Source organism: Oreochromis niloticus, linkage group LG14, assembly GCF_001858045.2.
Source record: "Oreochromis niloticus isolate F11D_XX linkage group LG14, O_niloticus_UMD_NMBU, whole genome shotgun sequence".
In the NCBI taxonomy this organism is placed as follows: Eukaryota; Metazoa; Chordata; class Actinopteri; order Cichliformes; family Cichlidae; genus Oreochromis; species Oreochromis niloticus.
The window spans coordinates 18162826-18182919 of NC_031979.2; the positions used below are offsets into that span (position 1 = coordinate 18162826).

General features: G+C 39.9%; 2 protein-coding genes and 1 non-coding gene across 5 annotated transcripts in view; all 3 read left to right on the plus strand.

Moving 5' to 3' along the window:
* Window positions 1–1406: 1406 nt before the first annotated feature.
* On the plus strand, window positions 1407–16672 carry p2ry6 (pyrimidinergic receptor P2Y6). Of its 3 annotated transcripts, XM_005474662.4 has the most exons (4): window positions 1413–1527; window positions 1602–1726; window positions 11704–12119; window positions 13883–16672. In XM_005474662.4, the coding sequence occupies exons 2-4, from the start codon at window positions 1694–1696 to the stop codon at window positions 14553–14555; spliced, it is 1122 nt and encodes a 373-aa protein (XP_005474719.1). In that variant the 5' UTR covers window positions 1413–1527; window positions 1602–1693; the 3' UTR covers window positions 14556–16672. The 3 variants fall into 3 exon arrangements, with proteins under 3 accessions (XP_003441687.1, XP_005474719.1, XP_005474720.1); XM_003441639.4 differs by lacking the exon at window positions 1602–1726 and having other exon boundaries at window positions 1407–1527; XM_005474663.4 differs by lacking the exons at window positions 1413–1527; window positions 1602–1726 and adding an exon at window positions 7734–8083.
* Window positions 7964–8036, plus strand: trnaa-agc (transfer RNA alanine (anticodon AGC)). The gene has a single exon. It is a non-coding gene; the product is annotated as a tRNA-Ala (tRNA).
* Window positions 16673–18699: 2027 nt separating the features above from the next.
* Window positions 18700–20094, plus strand: part of arhgef17 (Rho guanine nucleotide exchange factor (GEF) 17) — a 66028-nt gene continuing 64633 nt past the window's right edge. The window contains exon 1 of the mRNA XM_019345082.2: window positions 18700–20077. The gene's annotated coding sequence lies outside the window, so the exon portion shown is untranslated. The remainder of the gene's footprint in view (window positions 20078–20094) is intronic.

The window sequence follows — 20094 nt, forward strand, 5'->3', positions numbered from 1 at the left end:
TGGGAAGAAAAAAACGCCATTTAACAGGAAGAACCCACCAGCAGAACCTGGCTAAGGAAGAGGCGGCCATGACCGGATGGGAGTGAGGTGAGGAAAACAAGACAAAAGACGCGCTGTGGAAGAGAGCCAGAGATTAATAATAACTCATGATTAAATGCAGAGAGGTGTATAAACATGTAGTGAGTGAGAAAAAAAAGATGAGCGAAGAAGAAACACTCAGCAGCTTAGACCTATTGAAGCATAACTAGAGAAGGATGGTCACCTGACCCTAACCTAACTATAAGCTTAGTCAAAAAAGAAAGTTTTAAGCCTAATCTTAAAAGTAGAGATGGTTTCTGTCTCCTGAATCTAAACTGGGAGCTGGTTCCAAAGAAGAGGGGCCTGAAAGCTGAAGGCTCTGCCTCCCATTCGACTTTTAAATACTCTAGGAACAACAAGTAAGCCCTCAGTCTGAGAGCAAAGTGCTCTACTGGCATGACATGGTACTATGAGGTCATTAAGATAAGATGGGGCCTGATGATTATTCAAGACCTTGTATGTGAGGAGCAGGATTTTATATTTGATAGTGGATTTAACAGGGAGCCAGTGAAGAGAAGCCAATATAAGAGAAACATGCTCTCTCTTTCTAGACATTGTCAGTAATCTTGCTCCAGCATTCTGGATTAACTGAAGACTTTTCTGGGAGTTTTTTTTAATAGAACAAATAGTAATAATGAATTGCGTTATGAAAGACAGAGCTCAATGCTATCACAGAACCCTGTGGAACTCCATAATCAACCTGTGTGCATGAAGAAGACTGCCCATTTACATGAACAAATTGGAGTCTATTGGGCAGATGTAATTCAAACCAGTCCAGTGCAGTACCTTTAATACCTACAGCATGCTCTTATCGCTGTAATAAAATATTATTGCAAACAGTATGAACGCTGCACAGACGCCAAGCAGGACAAGACTGTCAGAGGCCATAAGAAGATCACTCATCTTCATTAATGTTGTTTCCGTACTGGGATGAGCTCTGAAACCTCTGCAGATGATAAGTAAGCTGTTTTAAAACTACTCTTTCAACATTTTTTGAGTAAAAAACTGGATATTGCTCTAGAAATAGCAAAGACAGTTGGGTCAAGTGATGGCTTTTTAAGCAATGGTTAATAAAGAAAGATTTATCATTTTTACGGCTGAAGCGTTAATTAATGGTAGGACCAGCCTTGTAAGAAAAGGTAGTGTAAGGAAAATTTCATAAATATGCAAATATGAAGAAATCAGGACGGTGGTAAATACGTTTTAACAGCACTGCAAGTGCTACCGGAGCTTTATTTTTAGGTGCTTTTAAAACACCCACTAAAAACAACACCGTCGTAACGTCTGTTTAAGAAACCAGACACGTGATGTCGGTTAAAGGCGCGAGACGCTAGCTGTAGCTGGAGTTGTTCCCTTTGTCCGTGCAGGTGGCGCAAGACTCATTACGCGTGCGTGACAGTTGTACAGCGTGTAAAGTGTGCAGCAGCTCGCGGAGCCGCACCGCTGCAGGTAGGTCCGTGACAGATAAGCGGTGAATTCAAAGCTAGCAGCTCGGCGTTTTCTTAAACCTGTTATTTTCCCAGCTACAGTCCGTTTCCCAGCTCGCCGAACCGCGCTTTGTTATCACCGAGGAGCAGCAGCGGCACTTTGCCATGGCCGAGTGGCCAACTTGTTGATGTTGTCGCACTTGTTTCGTTTTTCATTCAGGGTAAGTTCAGTTTGTTTATAGTGTTATTGCTTTCTTCAGCAACTAACCACTAAAGGAATATTTAAAAAGGCATTATTCCCACTGGGGAATTATCGCGATTTGACCTGCCGTGTAATTCACTTTAGCTGTGTGCGATTTATTAGCTTGTTACTACAGATGTGTAGTTTTGTTATTATTCGTCCAGGCGCACGGGTGTCCCAGCAGGGGCTCCTGTGGTGCTAAAATAAGCAGCTGTAAGGAGTCACGACGGCTGGTAGCTGTGTTATTTGTAGTGCTGGAGTAAGACACGTCCCGTGCAGCTCAAAGCCCAACTGACCGGTGCAGTCAGTGTACTTAATAAGCTCGTCTGGTGTGATAACATCAGATCCCCTTTCCTGTTTCTCTTCATCATTTAAAATCAAATTCCTTAAAAAATGCTGCCACGTTCTCTTTAAATACGCTAGTCAAATAAGCCAGAACCTATGTGCCCTCGAGCAAGACACTGTCATAATCCACTCACGTTGTAGGCGTCCCAGGACTGTGATAATTTATGGTGCACATACTAGGTGCGAATATTTGTTCAAGCATCTCTGTGGAGTTTGTAGAAAATTATGAAGTTTAGCAGATCATACAGAATGAAGCCAAAAACGCAACATCCCAGTGTTGTGCCAAAAAGTGATTTCTAGTGTTTGTCTAACATCTTTGCTTATATTGATTAACAGTCTGCACTTTTACAAAGGTGTTACATATAAAACAAACAAACAAAAAAAGACCAGTTTTGCAAGTATCTTTGTGACTCTGCGTTTTTGTACATGCTCTGTGTTCCACATTATAATCAATGTCAGGGAGAGTTTTACATTCATAAACAAAGGAAATATAAAAGCTGCTTTGCCAAAAACTGATGGCAGACAGTTTGGCTTAAAATGGCTTGATATCATTCACTAGAGATATGTTTGACAAATGTTTATACGCCAACAAATCGTTTATAACAGTTTAAATACTGACTGTCATTTTTGGCAAATACTGGAAATCACATTTTGGTAGACCGCACAGCAACAGCTTTTACAAGTTCCCGTCCATTACTGACGCTGATGCTGTGGGCATCTGGAATGATCCGGCTCCAGTGGTAAATTAATATGCTTTATTTTTCACTGTGAAGAAGAGACCGGGAATTTGTGTAAGACTGCTGCTGCAGATTGCTGTCCTTCTTATTCATGCTATTTTCTCCTTTTTCCTCCTCCCTCACACGTGTGTGGCGCTGACAGTGGCCTCCGTCTGTCAGTCAAAACAGCCACACCCTTAATTCCAACATTCAAGTGGTTTAGGTATTTTAAAAAATCACCCTCTCGGGAAACTATCTACGGAGGGCAACACATTTAAAAAAAGAAATCAGGCTGTAAATATGCTTATCAATGCTGAAAAGTTACGCATTTTAACATGGGGTGTATTGGGACTGACTCCCTTGCGGTGCCAGATTGAAGTAGCCATTAAATGAAATACAGTTTTTGTTACTTTGGTATTTGCCTTAATTTTCAGCTCCAAAGGTTGCCCTTGGGGTCTTTATGGGTTTCTATTTTTTTCTATGCTTTTTAAGCACCACACTCTGATGGATGCATCAGGAGCAATTTGGGGTTCCCTGTCTTGCCTCAGGGTGCTGACTGGAGGCACCGGAGCACAAACCATTGACCCTCTGATTAATAAACACCCTGCAATACATCGTGTGCCACAGGACAGACACCCTTAATAATGACCTTTTTAAAAAAGGAATAGTATGTTCTCAGCAACCAGTTGTTTTTATACCGCTGTCAGCCATACTGCAGGAGAGTACAATGTTTCAAGACCAAAGAGTCATACCGATATGTCAAAGCAACGTAAAAAGCTATTTACGCGTTCTTTAATAAATCTGCTGTTAACCATGATAACTTGTTTTAAATCATATTCGAAGTAAGCAAGGCAAGTATAATAGTGTAAACAGTAAGAAGTGAAATCATCAGAAAAAAACTGCAGATGTGAGGTTAATAACTTGTATTTGTTATGTCTCTCTACAATGTGCATAACTGTGCTCGGATCCAGTAAAAACAAGTTGTCACGTAGCTGACGTAATAACCAAGAATCACTTAGACGGGTTATCTTGTGTAAGTACCTGGTTCAGTCGCCACAGGGCTTTGACATGGCTGCTGTGTTTTTAGTGGAGATTCCTTTCGGCTAGGCACTGTTTGAGCCTCTCTTTTGTCTGCCCGGGAGCAGATTAATGTAACTCTGTGTTGGAGCCGCAGAGTTAGAGAAGCAGAAAACTGGGTAGACATAGAAAATTTAGGACTGAAGTTGTTTATCAAATGAAGTTAAGTGGTCGTCAGCATTATCTCACTGAATAAACAAGCACAAGCTTAATGGCAGCCATCATAAACATACCAGCCAAATTGGTGATTTAATGTGAATGTCTCAAAATAAATCGAATGTCTGTCCTGAGTAGGTTTTAAAAAGATTACTGCCAATGTTTCCAAAACTTGCGTAATTCACAGCAATTGTCACAAATGCACTGGGTGATCGGTCAGTAAAGACTTTTTTTTGTTTCTGTTCTCTTTTTGTGCTTTACTGACTCTGCTTTCACCACATCTGCATTTCCATCCCCTCTGCAACACAAACACATGACTTCAGCAACCACGGGGAACAGACTAATTGCTGCTTACCAGTCTGTTGAGCTTTTGCTAAGCTTTTTTTTTGTGCACCAAGATGTTACAGCTACTGGAGCTCAAGATCAGTAAAAACATGTTATTCTCACAACATTAAATGTGACTAATAGTGGCTCAAGAACAAAAACATGTATCAGAAAAATATTTATGCATTTCTGGGGTATTTTTACATTATCAGTGAGCCATTATTATTGTTATTATAACACTATATGTGCTGAAGGACAAAAGCAAGAGAGAAACTATTGTGAAATGTCGTTCAGCTTGCCTGCTGTTATTTTTTTCTTTGATTAGTTCAGCAGCTTGGCAAGGTTTGCCTTTGTGCTCATCAAAACATTTAAACAGACAGATTTTTGAGGGCAAGAAAGTGACAGAATTTTTGTTTTAATATATAAATATAGATAACATGATGGAACTATGGTTTTTACTGTTGGCTCACAGGAGGAAGGTCCTGGGTTAAATACACCATTTAGAGCCTTTCTGTGTGGAGTTTACCAAGTTCTCTCTGTGTGGCTTTTTTCCTATTTGTTAAGGAGATGACTCTCTAAAACGGTTTATCTGCTCTAAATAGTTTTTTAGGCCGGACACTTGTTCAGTTTCTGAGAATCACCTTGTTTGGTGCAAAAGATACAATTTTCTAAAGAAATTGGAATCAGTGACCCACTTTTGTGGCAGTCTGTTCATAACAAAGCGCCTAAAAAGGGCTAAGTTGTCTGTTTTGCATAGACACAACACTGGTTTATCTATTGAGTTATGCACATTTTTTTATGCTTGAAAGATTCACAGGTCAGTGTTAGGTAGCTAATGACCAAAAAACATTCCTTTGATACTGGTCAGGTACAAGGATGGACTTTGGAATGGAAAAAAAAAAAAAAAGCAGCAAGTGTCTAAAGAAAACATTTGAAAGGCCTTCAAAAAGCCTGGAGAACTATTGCTCAATACCACTTTAAAAAAAAGAAGAAAGTCTGCTGTAAAGAAAGCGGTGGTGCAAGACTTTTGGACTGTTCTGCAATTGCTGAGTGAGGCATGTATAGTAAGCCCCTCACCATAAACAGAAGTCAATTTTAACACACGTTAAGTAAGAGTGATGATTCAGATTAATCATACAAGAAGGAACTTTGGTGTTTCAAAATTTTAGTTTCAGTTACCAGTGCCCTACTGTCCTGCCTCTGCATTTCTTTCATCAGACCTCTTTTGTGCACCAAATATCTGACACATAGTAAACTTGTAGGAAATATTGCATGACCTTCTCTCTGTAAATCTAATGACATACTTAGAACAACAACATCATTAGCCTGTTTTTGATTGCAAGATACGGCAAATTATTAGAATGCCATCTGTTATCAGCTGCAGTCTTGTCCACTTCATTAGTGGAACGTGGTATAATGCTTTGGTTGACGTAGGCCAGAAGGGGACTTTCTACACAAGCCTTGCAGTAATGTCTTTGTTTGCACTACTGAACGTTTAAAAGGACCTTATACTGATTTGTATAGTTATGTCACATGCAACAAAAACGCTTTTATTATCTTTGTGACCATATGGTAAGTAGCGCGGCTTTGATGGAACACCAGCTTTGCTTATCACCCGTCCATCTCTTTATGGTGCAGCTGATTAGTTTAAAGCGTCTCCTGACAGCGCCTGTTCTCAGGATTGATTGATTCGTGACAGCCTGCACCGTATTAGCAGCGATAATTATCGCAGTCTGTTTCTTTCTAATCCAAAATAGAGGGCTGTGACCTGAATGTTGATCATACTGATATGTGGAAGTTTTTTTGTGTTTCTGTGTCATGATATTAGTTTGTACAGTTGACTATTGTACTCCTGCTGCGCTCCTGAATTTACTCTGTTTTGTTTACTGTAGATTTGCTCCTGATTGCTTGGCTGGGCTGCAGTGTGTGTCTGCAGACATGTGATTGCACTGCGCGTATACTCATGTGCGATACCAATATCGATTTCCTGGCTCGTCATTTTGTTTCTCCAATTAACTACAACCGAGCACGGGAGTGAATGAGGGGCAGCGGGCATGAATCATTGATTAGGGTGTCCAGGGACTTTAGAGATCGGAGATGGGAAAGTAATTGGACTTGAATTGTGGCCTGCTTGCTCTCCTCTACTCTACATCTCCTTCTTCTCCTCATTTAAATGATAGAGAGATAGCCTTCCTACATGCACGACAGTATAACTCTTTATGTCACCTTATCTGCCAGTTTTAATTAGGCATTCTGTAGGTCAGTATTTCTAAACCAGCTTTTTTGTTTTTACTGGTCACGATTTTGTGTTTCATGTGTTTTATTTGTTTCACATTCTTTTATTTATTTTGTAGCACTTCTTCTTCTTTGGAAGGTTGGCGATTCGAGCCCTGGCTGCTCCAGTCTGCATGCCAGATGTCCACGGAAACATATCCATTATCTCTTCTCTGCACATCCCTCTTTGGATTTTTATCTGTGGATCAGACAGAAACATAGATCAATAATAATAATAGTAGGAACACCACATTTTTGATTTGTATACAACATTATTTTAATATAAAATGTATATGTCGGACATGTTTGCACATACAAATCAGACATTTCAAGTTGGCTCATGACGTTTTTCTTCTGTCTCCACTTACTCCTAGAGGAGAGTTCTGACATATTACACAACTGGTTAGTGACTTTGTGTCTCTAGTGCGATTCTTAGCAGTGAGCACGCAGTGGCTTTATCGCGGAGTTATTATAGGGTTGTTTTTTCTAATTAGTTTTTATTTTTATTTTACTTTTTTTGTTACTATTGTAGTTCACAAAGTTGTTTCCAGTAGTTTAATTTTTTTTCTAAATTCTGCTTTTTTATATAAAAAATAATTAACTAAAATGTTTTTTTTTTTTCAAATGTAGTTTTAGTTTTTAGTTTAATTTTAGTTAACTATAATAACCTTCATTTCCTGGCGCTGTGCACCCTGGAAACAGTTGCTTGCTACTACTCAAAAGAGGCCTAAACACCAAAGTTATGCGAAAAACCAAACAATGAGTTTAAAACACCTCATAAATTTCTGTAACATTGAGAGGAACCTTAAAGTTCTGCTGGTTTACATTACAGAGTCATGTTCATTTTTCATAGTACTGCAATAAAAACACATGCAGGCGGTAAGTGCACTCTCCGGGTTACGTGGTTAAAATATTAGCTGGGCTCTGCTATCAGTCATTACTTCTGATACTGACGTGCTCAGAGTTACCTTGCATGACCTTAATCAGAGTTCAAAGGTCCTGACACCATATCCACATGCAGAATAATCATTAATACAGTCTAGGTGTCATTTGATTTACAGCTTTGTTATGATGAATTATTAATCTCCTATATTTGTCCTGAGTGTGGCAGTCACATTCTTGCAGTCATGGTTTATAAATAACCTTGTGTGACTTGCTCAGCTCAGCCTTTTGGCAGTCCTCAGGGTGGAGAGTATGCAGCAGCGTGTTTGAGGGTGTGTTTATCTTGAAGAGGAAGTGTCCCTGTCATTAACTGGTCACATTACGTGAGCAGGGCTGTGGGTGTGTGCCTCTAAAGGCTTTATTTTTGCACTGCACAGCATGAAGGGGAATTAGCTCAAATGGTAGAGCGCTCGCTTAGCATGCGAGAGGTAGCGGGATCGATGCCCGCATTCTCCAGTAAATTTTTTTTTTTTTTTTTAAATCTGGATTAAATACTTTTAAAGGTAAGAGTTTCCTTTACTATTAGCAGTGAAAACAGCATCAGTATTATTTCTGTAATTCTTTATTCCTCTCCTGGCAGTGCAGATAACCCCAAATGTCAACTTAGCTTTCCATTTACATTATAGCTTTGATACACTGTATCTGCATGCTGAAAAAAATTACAATAAAGATGACAACATATTAGGATTTGCTCTCAAAATCTCTAAATTGACCAGTTGCTGCACCATTTAAATGATTGAATCTTTTTGGGAAGGATCTGAGGAGAACGTGTATGAACAGTTTATCAAAATTTAACAGAGTGATGTGGGCAGACAACTAGAGTGAGTCATTGGGCAGGTTTATGTTCGCTTCACAAGTGCCAGGGAAGCTCGATGAGTAAAGTTTTGTTTGTTTAAGTTTGTGTATTTAGTAATATTTCCTTATATTGATAAACTAACGTCATTTTTGAATAAATGGAGCACACTTCATACCCTGAAATCATTGCCAAGTCTCTCTTGGAAATGAGATTGAAATCTTATTAGACTTTCACCTGCATAAATGAAGGATAATAAATCTAGAGGCTCACACACAGGCTACATATCTATGTAGGAGTGTGCTTCATATGTGTATGAAGACGTGACTACTGAGAGACCTGCGATTATGTTTTGCTGTTTAGAGTGCTTGAAGAGGGAGGGAGATCATGAGACAGTTAAAACAGTGAGTCTCTACAGCCACATATAAAACACAGTGGAGGCTCTGTCGTGATTTGGGACTGCATTTCAGCCAGTGGTGTTGGAGTTCTTGTTAATGGAGTTATAATCACAGAAAACTACCATCAGATTTTGATCAACTATTTAATACCATCTGGAAATCTGGAAAACGTCTTATTTAGAACGGCTTTTTTTTTTCCAGCATGACAGTGAACCCAAACACACCGCCCATGCAATGAAACACTATCAGTCACGGATTGGCCTTTCCCAGTGTCACGGTCCACTCCTGCAGACCTAGTAGGGATTGTGGTGCAGACCCAAACGCAGATAAACGAAGGCGTGAAACAGAAATCTTAAGAAAAAGCTAACGATTTATTGTGGCTGATAAAAGGTACTAAGGTAATGCCAAAAGGAAAAGAAGACTACCCTTAAGGGCAACCTAAACTGGGAAAAACTACTACTACTAATAATAAAGATGTTACAAGAAAGTCGCCTAAGAGAGTTCAGGCTGAGTGTCACCTTTATATATTTCCCATTTTCTTAGAAACATTTTTGACATGTGTCCTGAACATGAATAGATCAGAAAGAGCCTTTACTTCTATTTGCCCCCTATTCCAAAATCCTTTTAAAATAATCTGGCTTTATTTGATATATGATTATCTCCACCACAATACTTAACCTAATAAGGTGCAGATATTCAGCATGGGAATCAGTGCTTTATTGGCCTCTCACATCTCAGCTCTTACTTTGAAACCAGTGGTTTGCTTGCTAGGGCTTGTAGGATCCAGGATGTGTGCTTCTCTTTCTCTATCCTTACTGTATTGTCTGAACGATTGCAGTACTGCTAAAGAAGGAAAATGTGGCAATGAGCCGATTAGTTCTTTTGTAAAGTGAATTATAGCTTAGCTTTCATGTTACTGCCTGTCCTTGAACTGTTCATTTAATACGAACTATGAGCACCAACACATGTCACAAACAGGAGCTACTGCTCAATCTATTACACATTTCATTATAGTTTATTCAGGTCAGGCTCTGCAAAGCCTCTAAAAGCAAGCCTGAACATAAAGATGAGTAATAGAGCCTCCTCTGTGGCAAAAACAAGAGCCCCATGTCCATGACTGTTTTCCACGGTACTGCAGACTTAATTCAGTGTTATGATTTCTTTATGCTTCAGGTTAGCAAAGAATTTTGGCCTCAAGGCCTTTTGCGGAGTTGATTTTCAACCAAATCACTAATCTGAAGTACATTGTGCGTGAGTCATCAGCAGATAAAACAGACTGCAGAGCACTCCTCAGCAACGTTTCCTATTCATCTTTGCAGATAAATGCTCAGTGGTCCTTTGGCACACTGCTCCCTTCACCTCCTCTCCCTCAGTTTCTGTGCCAGGAGTTATAAAATTGTGCGTCACTTCTGTTCACAACTGCGCACCCACACAGAGGAGCTCACCTAAAACACACACAGTTAACACTTTTTTTGAACACATCCAAAGACAGTATTTTTAAGCAGCTTTGACAGATACCTCACATTTACGCACTCTGGCACACAAGCACAGACGCAGGCTTGAGGGTGTTGGTTGGTTGGTTGGTTGGTTGGTTGTGAAACGTAGTGACTAACAGTCTGACAGGGCTTTGGAGGAAAAGCCTTAGGCAGATCACTTACTCAGCTGCCATGAGGGAAGTGGATATGACTGATGTTGGAAGGCAGAGGAATATTTAAGATCATTAATAAGTCTGTTTGTGTATAGCAGACCTGTTCCAGACGTTGTGAAATGTGAGTGGGAGATCAGACAGTCTGCAGTGGTTTTCATTTCAAAACTTGACCAAACGTCTTGGTCTACACTTGTCAGAAAATGATGGAGAGATTAAATGAGTATTATTTCACTGTAGCACTTATTTTGTTGTAGTTCTTACAGTCTGTCGTATGTATTCGTAAATACAAAGTGAGCCCTTTTTACGGTGAGCACAGCCCGGAGATTATTAGGCTTCAAGTCGGGTTATAAGGTATTTGTCAGAGATACTAATAAGCCCTTATAATAACTAGGTTTATACTTTAAAAATATGATTAACTACAAGTTTTTTTTATATACATGTGGTTTAAAAAACTGCAAAAACAATCTTTTCTTGCTCACTGCTGCTCCTCCAAACATTTAATAAATGTGGCCTTCCCGCTTTTATGTTGCATACTGCATAGTTTGCACTAAACTGACTGTTCACAAGGCTTTTAGTATGAACTAGTATCAAATAAAAAATACATGAATACATTTGTCCAAATAAGAAATACTGAAGGTCCTGTGTTCACAGGGCTCAAGGTGACTGCTTCTGTGTAATATTGGAGAATATCACACAAACACAGATCTCTTGTGCCCTCTGGTGGAGAGTTTCCCTCTCTGTCTATTTCATCCATTTGTTTTCTTGCATGTTTTCTGTTTCATTTGTCTAATCGTGGCATGCTATAGAAACATTGCTTTCATGTGTTTTCCCAGTTAAATTGACAAATGGGAACAATAGGAGTCTTCTAGGTAAGGCTGTGGGTGTGCGTGTGTGTGTGCCGTTACATCCAAAACAAATGTTGATTTTTTTGCCTGTATGACAAAATAATTGATGATGTGATGTGATGGCATCCGTCCATCCACTCCTCTTAGATTTTAGTGAAATTTGCACACAGTGATCACCTAATGGGTTTTCAGCCAAACTGTGTTCAAGGTCAAGGTCATACACGAGCAGGAGAGAACTGCTCCTCCTACAGTGTTGGCCAAGCTGAATATGGCTCTTTGCGAGCCTCCCTGGATTAGTTTGTACACCACAGACAACTAATAATAAGAAAACCTATAAAGTTCTACCTGTACTCCATCAAATACAATAGCCCGGTAATTGTGTTTGATCTTGAACAAATCGAGCTACCAAGTCTCACCTGTCTCTCTGTCTCTCCTCCAGAATGTGAAGATGCCAGATTCTTTCAGCACCATCCCCACAGAAACCCTCAACTCAAAAACTTTCCCAGTGGACCTGTACTCACACCCTACAGACAGCTTCCTTAACGCTCTCAGTAACGTCAGCAGTGGGGCGGTTAACCCTCGCTGCACCTACAAGGAAGACTTTAAGCGCATTTTACTTCCTGCTGTGTACACCATCGTCTTCCTGCTCGGTTTTCCTCTCAATGCCACCGTCATACTGAAGATATGGAGGAAGAGGTCCAATTTGTCCAGAAACAACATCTACATGCTCAACTTGGCCATAGCTGACTTTCTGTATGTGATGTCACTTCCTTTACTCGTCTACAACTATGCGAGTCATGACTACTGGCCCTTTGGGGAGTTTACCTGTAAGATGGTCAGGTTTCAGTTCTACAGGTGGGTTCTTGTTTGATTATTGGCTCATTTTTCTGATTCTTTTAATGTAATTTTGGGAATTAATTTTCCATTGTTAAAGCTGGAGTATGCAAGTGATATGTGACACAGTGTTCATATGTGAATCGTCCCACATTTGGACAGGGATAGTAAAGAAAAGAGGATCTAAGATGTGATAAGTAATGGGAAGGGAGATAATGACACTAATATTTAAGTATACTGGAAAAAATGTACTTTTTTGCATTATAGTGCACACACTTGTGACACGAGCTGGTGTGTAAAGGATGAAGACTAGTTTATAAAAGAAGTTCAATACCTTTGAACATGACAAGGTATTTATTGCAGATGCAGAAATGGTGCTAGTGCACACACAGATGCTATTAGTAGCAGAAGTTGGGATTTGTGGGAGTTCCCCCTGTTTTCTGTAACTTTGATCTGTTTTTTTTTTCTGTTGTTTTGCGGGGGGGCTGCCACCAGCACCAATCTTCTTTTGGTGGATGGAAATATCTGGAAGTAGTCCTCAGTAGGGGTATCATTGCCAGACTGTGTGCTAGAAGAACAATGAGCACAATTGTGGGAAACACTGTGGGGGAGGAGGTTTCAGCTTCTGTTAGATGATGTGAAAAGTACTTTGGGAACACACTGAGAGTCTTAACCCTGCCATGTGTCTTTTGTTATGTATTTTTGAGGGGAGGCTTGTGACCTAATTTCCTTTGATTTTCACTCAATGAAAATCAAATTTTATTTCCCAAACATTTTTTAATACATCTTTTTGAGACATACTGGTCTTAATTTAGATGTTATTATTTTACTTTGCACACAGAAACAAAATAATTTCACAAAAACTGCCAGGGTCAAAATTATTACCCTCCTTGATGCTAATAGGCATTTGTTTATCCTTTTAACTGCGTAACAGCCTGCAGTGGTTTGTTGTAGTTTTCAACAAGTCTCTTAAGCGATCTTCTGTGATTGTTCTGTGGATAATATCTCAAACTTTTCCAGATTTGACAGTCTTCTGGCATGGACCGTGGTCTTCAGTAGACCACAAAGTCACTAATATTCACTTTAGTCTTGTACGCCTTGCCCATCTTTCTCCAAACATAAGCAGCGTCTCTGTGGCCAAAGAGCAATAGTTTTATCTCATCTGACCAAAGGATGCATTTCCAGTATGCTTAGTCTCTCCAGCTTGTCCTTAAAAATACTTCAATCTGGCTTGAAGGTGTTTCTTCTGCAGAATTGAAGATTTTCTTGGTTTTCAGCCTTGCGGTCCATTTCTATGCAGGCTTCTAGTGATTGTCTCCTTTGTGACTACAGCTCCTGATTCAGCTAAGTCATTCATGTTGGTAGTTTGTTTGGGTCCTTTAGACAAATCTCTAACAAGTTTTCTTTCCAGAGTCTTTGAAGTTTTTCACTTCCTACATCTGACAAGCTTATTCTGTACTCAGTGGCTCTTTGACTTTTTTGATGATATTTCTCACTCGAATTCCTGACACTTGGTGATAACTTTCTATATCTATCTCCTGCTTTGTGAGCATAAGCAATCCTTGATATTGGCCCTGGTAATTTTTGTTTTTTTGAAATAATTCTTTTATCGTGTGCAAAACGAAATGAAAAAAGAGTAGGTTTAGAAATGCTATACTGAAATCCCTTGCTCTGTTCAAAAAAGCACGTTTTTTTTAAGAAAAACTTTAATTTTGCTGACCATACAATTGAAGTGTGATAATATTCAGCTCAACAACATTTTCTTGTCTGTGTTCCTGTTTCAGTAATCTCCATGGCAGCATCCTGTTCCTGACCTGCATCAGTGTGCAACGTTATTTGGCCATTTGCCACCCTCTGGCGGTGTGGCACAAGCAGGGTGGTCGCAAGATGGCGTGGTGCGTGTGTGGATTGGTATGGCTGGTGGTTGCCTCCCTGTGCGCGCCAACTTTCCACTTTGCAGCAACAGGGCAACAGCGCAACCGCACCGTGTGCTACGATTTGAGCACGCCAGGGCGCTCGGTAGACTACTATCCTTACGGCATGGCTCTGACGTGCCTCGGCTTCTTGCTGCCTTTCATAGGCGTGATGGTTTGCTACTGCAAGATGGCCTTCATCCTCTGCCGCCCAGTGTCCTATCAGGGTGTCTCCATAGCGCCCGGGGATAAACGAGACAGGGCGGTGAGGATGATCATTATCGTGGCCGCGGTGTTCTGCGTAAGCTTCCTTCCGTTTCACCTCACAAAGACTCTGTACCTGGTGGTGCGCACCTTGCCCAATGCTCCCTGCACAACAAGAAACTTGTTCTCAATCATCTATAAGAGCACCAGACCTTTTGCCAGCATGAACAGCTTTCTGGACCCGATTCTGTTTTACTTCACACAACCACGCTACCGCCGGAGCACCAGGAGGTTTATGCGCAGAGTCACCACTCTAAAGAGCCGAGGCAGCAGCGTGTGAGCGAACAGTGCTCCTTAGAGCCTTGTTAAGATTTGAAACCCAGAGATGCATTAGTTTTCTAACCTTTTTTTTTAAAGGTTCTTTCTCTTATTACAGTGAGCTGTTGTCCTTGAGGCTTTCAGCTATTAGTGACTAAGAAATATGTTGAATAACTGTCTGAAGAAGCCATCTGAAGTGCCACATAAGGACTTAAATTCAATGCAGTGTGAATGGAAAATGTTGACATTGTCCTGCTTGCATTGTTTTGAACTGGGAATTATTATCACACTGACTGTGAGTGTGTTTGTCTGTGCGAATTCATAGATTTTGGGTTATAACTCTGATGAAAATGTCCTGCACTGTACATAAGTGATGTTTACTTTCAAGCTCCACTGCACTGCTTTTTTTTGTGAAACCCACATTTTTTAAATCAGTGAGCTTTTTTTTTTTTTTTGCATTTTTTTTAACACTGTGACGTGTACTTTAAATTGAAACTACTGAATTATTGTGTAATTTTAGTATCTATGCGAGGTGTTATGATAGAGATGCATCATGCTGTAAAGAGATGCAGTTAAGGAAAGGAGAAAACAGTTCATTTGAACTTTAATGCTACTATAAAATCCACTGTGGCACTGTTTTTGGTGGTGTTGAGTCTGCATGAAGCACTAGTCTGAGGAAAGGAACTGAAAGGTGGGGATGGGGATATACTTTGCAAACATGGCTGCAAAAAACAGAAGTTTATGTTCACTGATTTAGAATTGGAGTATTATGCATTCAAATGAAGGTCTGTAGCTCTGTTTTTCCCTGAAAGTGACGCGTTTCAATATTATCCATGTCGTAATAGCTGCTGTTGCGGGTTTTAACCACTGGATGGTGTGCACACGCCACTGCTGTAACCCCACTGCCTCTGTCCTCTGTCGTAATAGTATTGATGTTAAGATATTTTAGCACATATTAGATCTTACAGTCACAAATAAACCATTGTCAAGAAAACCGTTAAATGTGCAGCTCACAGCGTGCTGACATAGGCTGTCACTTGCTGACTAATCTCTTTCTTGTGCTTAAAAATTCTGCAGCAAATGAAGGAAATCAGTTTAAAATTTTTTTTAAGTCATTTAAAGGTAAAGATAGATGCAGATTGTGGAGTTAAGGGCATTAAATTAACTCTGTGGTTTTTATGAGTGTGTGAATCTTTTCAGTCTAACTGGGATTCCTGAAATGTTTAGTACTTAGTACTGCTTTGACGTGATTTAGCTGTATGAAGTAGGTTGCCAGCTGCATGATCTGGTGACTTAAAATGTTCATGAAATGAACATAAATGTAGATGGCATGTGTCTGCATGTACATATGTGTACTTTGATGTTTACTGTAAAAATGTGCCCTGTGTTTTGTCATACCTGCCTTTCATAGTGAGCACCTTTATCATGTTTTTAAGCAGTGAATCTTTGCCCCGTGACGAGCTCTTGACAGCAAACAATGCACTTACCGTCGAGTGAAATAAACGTGATTGATAATTTTGTGACAGTCGTGTTAACCAGAAGGTTTCAGAGTAGCCAAACCCATAAGTTACACTAGGCTTTGCCAGCTTGAAGACCAGTATGTTGTTAAATTCTGAAATGAGTCATGACAATGTGAAAAATGGCTTTCAAATCGTATTGTTCTGAAGCTCCTGTAACAGGTTAACACTTTACGTATCTGTTGTATGTGTCAGTCTAATGTGAATGTGCAGTTTTGACCTCAATATGAGGTGGTGATGTGCTTCAGTTTCTTAATGTGTGCGTATTTGATGTGATACTTGATGTGTATTTGTACATAGTAACAATAGTTATGTAATATGTGTGTGTTGTACTACTGGCTTTAGAAAAAGTGAATGTCACAGTCATCTGTAATGACCTATTGAGACCCAGACGTCAGTATTAATTAGAAGAGTTCTTATTTTTATCAAATTCCCTAACAAATAAATAATGGGAATGGTATTTTATTTTTATAGACATGTAATTATGTTGATAGAAAAACTAAAACTGAAGTTTTTTTTATTTTTTGCTGTACAGATGCTTAATTTTCTGTGATGTGTTTCTGATTGTTGTCATGTTGTACTAACTGAAACTATTAAAAAACACGATGTTTTCACAATCATATATTAATGCTGATGGAGTAGACTGTTGCTTCGTTTTTTTCCAACTTTTACTGTAGTTTAACTTCAAGCGTTCAGTTTGGGCAGAACTTGAATTCAAACCTTAGGTGTGAATATGCACTGCAGTGGTTTGTATCATATCTATCTAATAGATTCCAATTTGTACATGTAAATGGAGAGTCCTCTTCAGACACTAAGGTCAATTATGGTGTTCCACAGGGTTCAGTGCTAGGACCAATTCTATTTACATTATACATGCTTCCCCTAGGCAACATCATTAGAAGACATAGCATAAATTTTCACTGCTATGCAGATGACACGCAGCTCTATCTATCCATGAAGCCAGGTAACACACACCAATTAGTTAAACTGCAGGAATGTCTTAAAGACATAAAGACCTGGATGGCCACTAACTTTCTGCTTCTTAATTCAGATAAAACTGAGGTTATTGTACTCGGCCCTGAAAATCTTAGAAATATGGTATCTAACCAGATTCTTACTCTGGATGGCATTACCTTGGCCTCCAGTAACACTGTGAGAAACCTTGGAGTCATTTTTGACCAGGACATGTCCTTCAACGCACATATTAAACAAATATGTAAGACTGCTTTCTTCCATTTGCGCAACATCTCTAAAATTAGAAATATCCTGTCTCAGAGTGATGCTGAAAAACTAGTTCATGCATTTATTACTTCCAGGCTGGACTACTGTAATTCACTATTATCAGGAAGTCCTAAAAACTCGCTGAAAAGCCTTCAGCTAATCCAAAATGCTGCAGCAAGAGTACTGACAGGGACTAGAAAGAGAGAGCATATTTCTCCTGTTTTGGCTTCCCTTCATTGGCTTCCTGTTAAATCCAGAATTGAATTCAAAATCCTGCTCCTCACATACAAGGTCTTAAATAATCAGGCCCCATCTTATCTTAATGACCTTGTAGTACCATATCACCCTATTAGAGCACTTCGCTCTTGCACTGCAGGCCTACTTGTTGTTCCTAGAGTATTTAAAAGTAGAATGGGAGGCAGAGCCTTCAGTTTTCAGGCCCCTCTTCTGTGGAACCAACTTCCAGTTTGGATTCGGGAGACAGACACTATCTCTACTTTTAAGATTAGGCTTAAAACTTTCCTTTTTGCTAAAGCATATAGTTAGGGCTGGACCAGGTGACCCTGAATCCTCCCTTAGTTATGCTGCAATAGACGTAGGCTGCCGGGGATTCCCATGATGCATTGAGTTTTTCCCTTCCAGTCACCTTTCTCACTCACTATGTGTTAATAGACCTCTCTGCATCGAATCATATCTGTTATTAATCTCTGTCTCTCTTCCACAGCATGTCTTTCATCCTGTTTTCCTTCTTTCACCCCAACCGGTCGCAGCAGATGGCCGCCCCTCCCTGAGCCTGGTTCTGCCGGAGGTTTCTTCCTGTTAAAAGGGAGTTTTTCCTTCCCACTGTCGCCAAAGTGCTTGCTCATAGGGGGTCATATGATTGTTGGGTTTTTCTCTGTATTTATTATTGTGCTATCTACTGTACAATATAAAGCGCCTTGAGGCGACTTTTGTTGTGATTTGGCGCTATATAAATAAAATTGAATTGAAAATTGAATTGAATATAGAAAAGCAGCCAGCAGCTTCTGAATCCATACGATTATATGATGACAGCTGTTTAAATAATGTGACAAATGACTGTCTAAGAAAGGACATAATCTAAGAGATTTGTGATCTGCTTACACGCTACTGTTCAACCTTTAGGTAACGCCAGTGTGTTATCGGCCAATCACAATGCAGCAACGCAGTGTATTTACACATGTAGATTACTGAAGTTCAAACCAAGCGCCTGGTATTAGCCGTATAAAAGTTAAAGGAACTCTGATTCGGTGTTCAGCAGTGTAGAGAGATGGAAAATGTGTGAAGAGATGTGAGAAAACTATCTGAACCAGACCAATGCTGTTTGTATCCAACAGGACATAAAAATAAATATTAGTGAACGTCATACTTTAATATGCTAAAATAAAAACGTAAATGCAACGGTTTTGGTGAAAAAAAACAGACTTACAGAACAAAAGTCAACACACACTGGTGTTCCACCAGAAAAAAATACTGTGTATTTTGAAATACAATTAAAAAAACTAACAAGTTTGCAAAAGTTTGGAGACCCCCTTTTAAAACAAACAAACAAACAAACTTTCTTAAAGATTTTGATTTTATAGAGAAGTAGTCTGAATTATTAAGAAATGATTCAGTTCCTGTATCTGTACTGCTTCTTCCTATTTGTTTGTGCTTGGTTAGGAGTGAGTTACTAAGGCAGATGGGGATTTCCTGAAAATGTTTCTTGCTGGAATTAAAAAAAACGTTAACAAACGCAAAAACAATCAAACAAAATGCAAAAATCCTTTCAATCCAAAACACATTCGGACCCTGCGAGGCCATTTAAATGCATCCCGGAAACATGCCATCACAGATAGATGGGCTGACCTCACCGGGCTCGTTTGGGTTCTTCCATCAACCTCCACCTTTGACCTGACGTGTTACGATTGAGCCTGTAGGGGGCGCTGCAGCCAGCGTGTACTTTTCTCACAGCCTGTGAAACAGAATTCCCCCGTTGGAACAAAAGGACCTGTTAACCAGACAGCCACATGGGAAGCACCACAGAGGGGTTATTGTGCACGAGTGAAAACTTTTATCCTCCCTGCCACCACCAGCTCCCCCCGAATGCTGACACACTAATTCACAAACACCATCACACCAAAGTTTGCTGGAGTTGTGCAGTAAATCAACCTCTTTGGCTTCCTTTGTGAATTTTTCACCCCTGAAGGCTGATTTTTAAACGTAACACCTTGAATGCATCTCGGAAATCAGCACCTATGGTTTCATTGACATCTTTTAGGTTTCTTAAAGATGTTGCAGGTCCAAATTGTAGGTATTAAATAAAAAATAAATATTTTTTGAGTATCTAAAACACTTAGAGTTGTGTGTGTGTGTGTGTTGGGGTTTTTTTCGCAAGGGAAAGAGCTATAATTACATCTTGTTAGTCCACAGTATATCCCCTCTCCTATCAAAAAGGGAAAAAAAAGCTTTTCCTCTCAATCCCCGAGGGGGGCTATGACAGCCCCTATACCCCTGGTCCCGCCCAGCCACCCCCCTCTCTGCCTCTATCTCAGGCATTTACATGCAAAAAAACAACATAAGTCACGGAAAAGCAAATCATGCCAAAACAGGGAGTCCATAAACAGTTTGGGGATTAATAGGGAATGATGCGCAGGGCCCGTGCCTGGCGATGGGCACACGTTTAGAAACAGTGAGAGGAAAACAATGGAGAAGTTGTGTTTGTGAAGATTTGGGGCCAAAGAAGAAGAAAAAAAACTTGTATCGCTTTCCCTCTTGGCACGGATGCGGTTTCGGGAATCGACAACATGTAAGTTTTTGATAAGA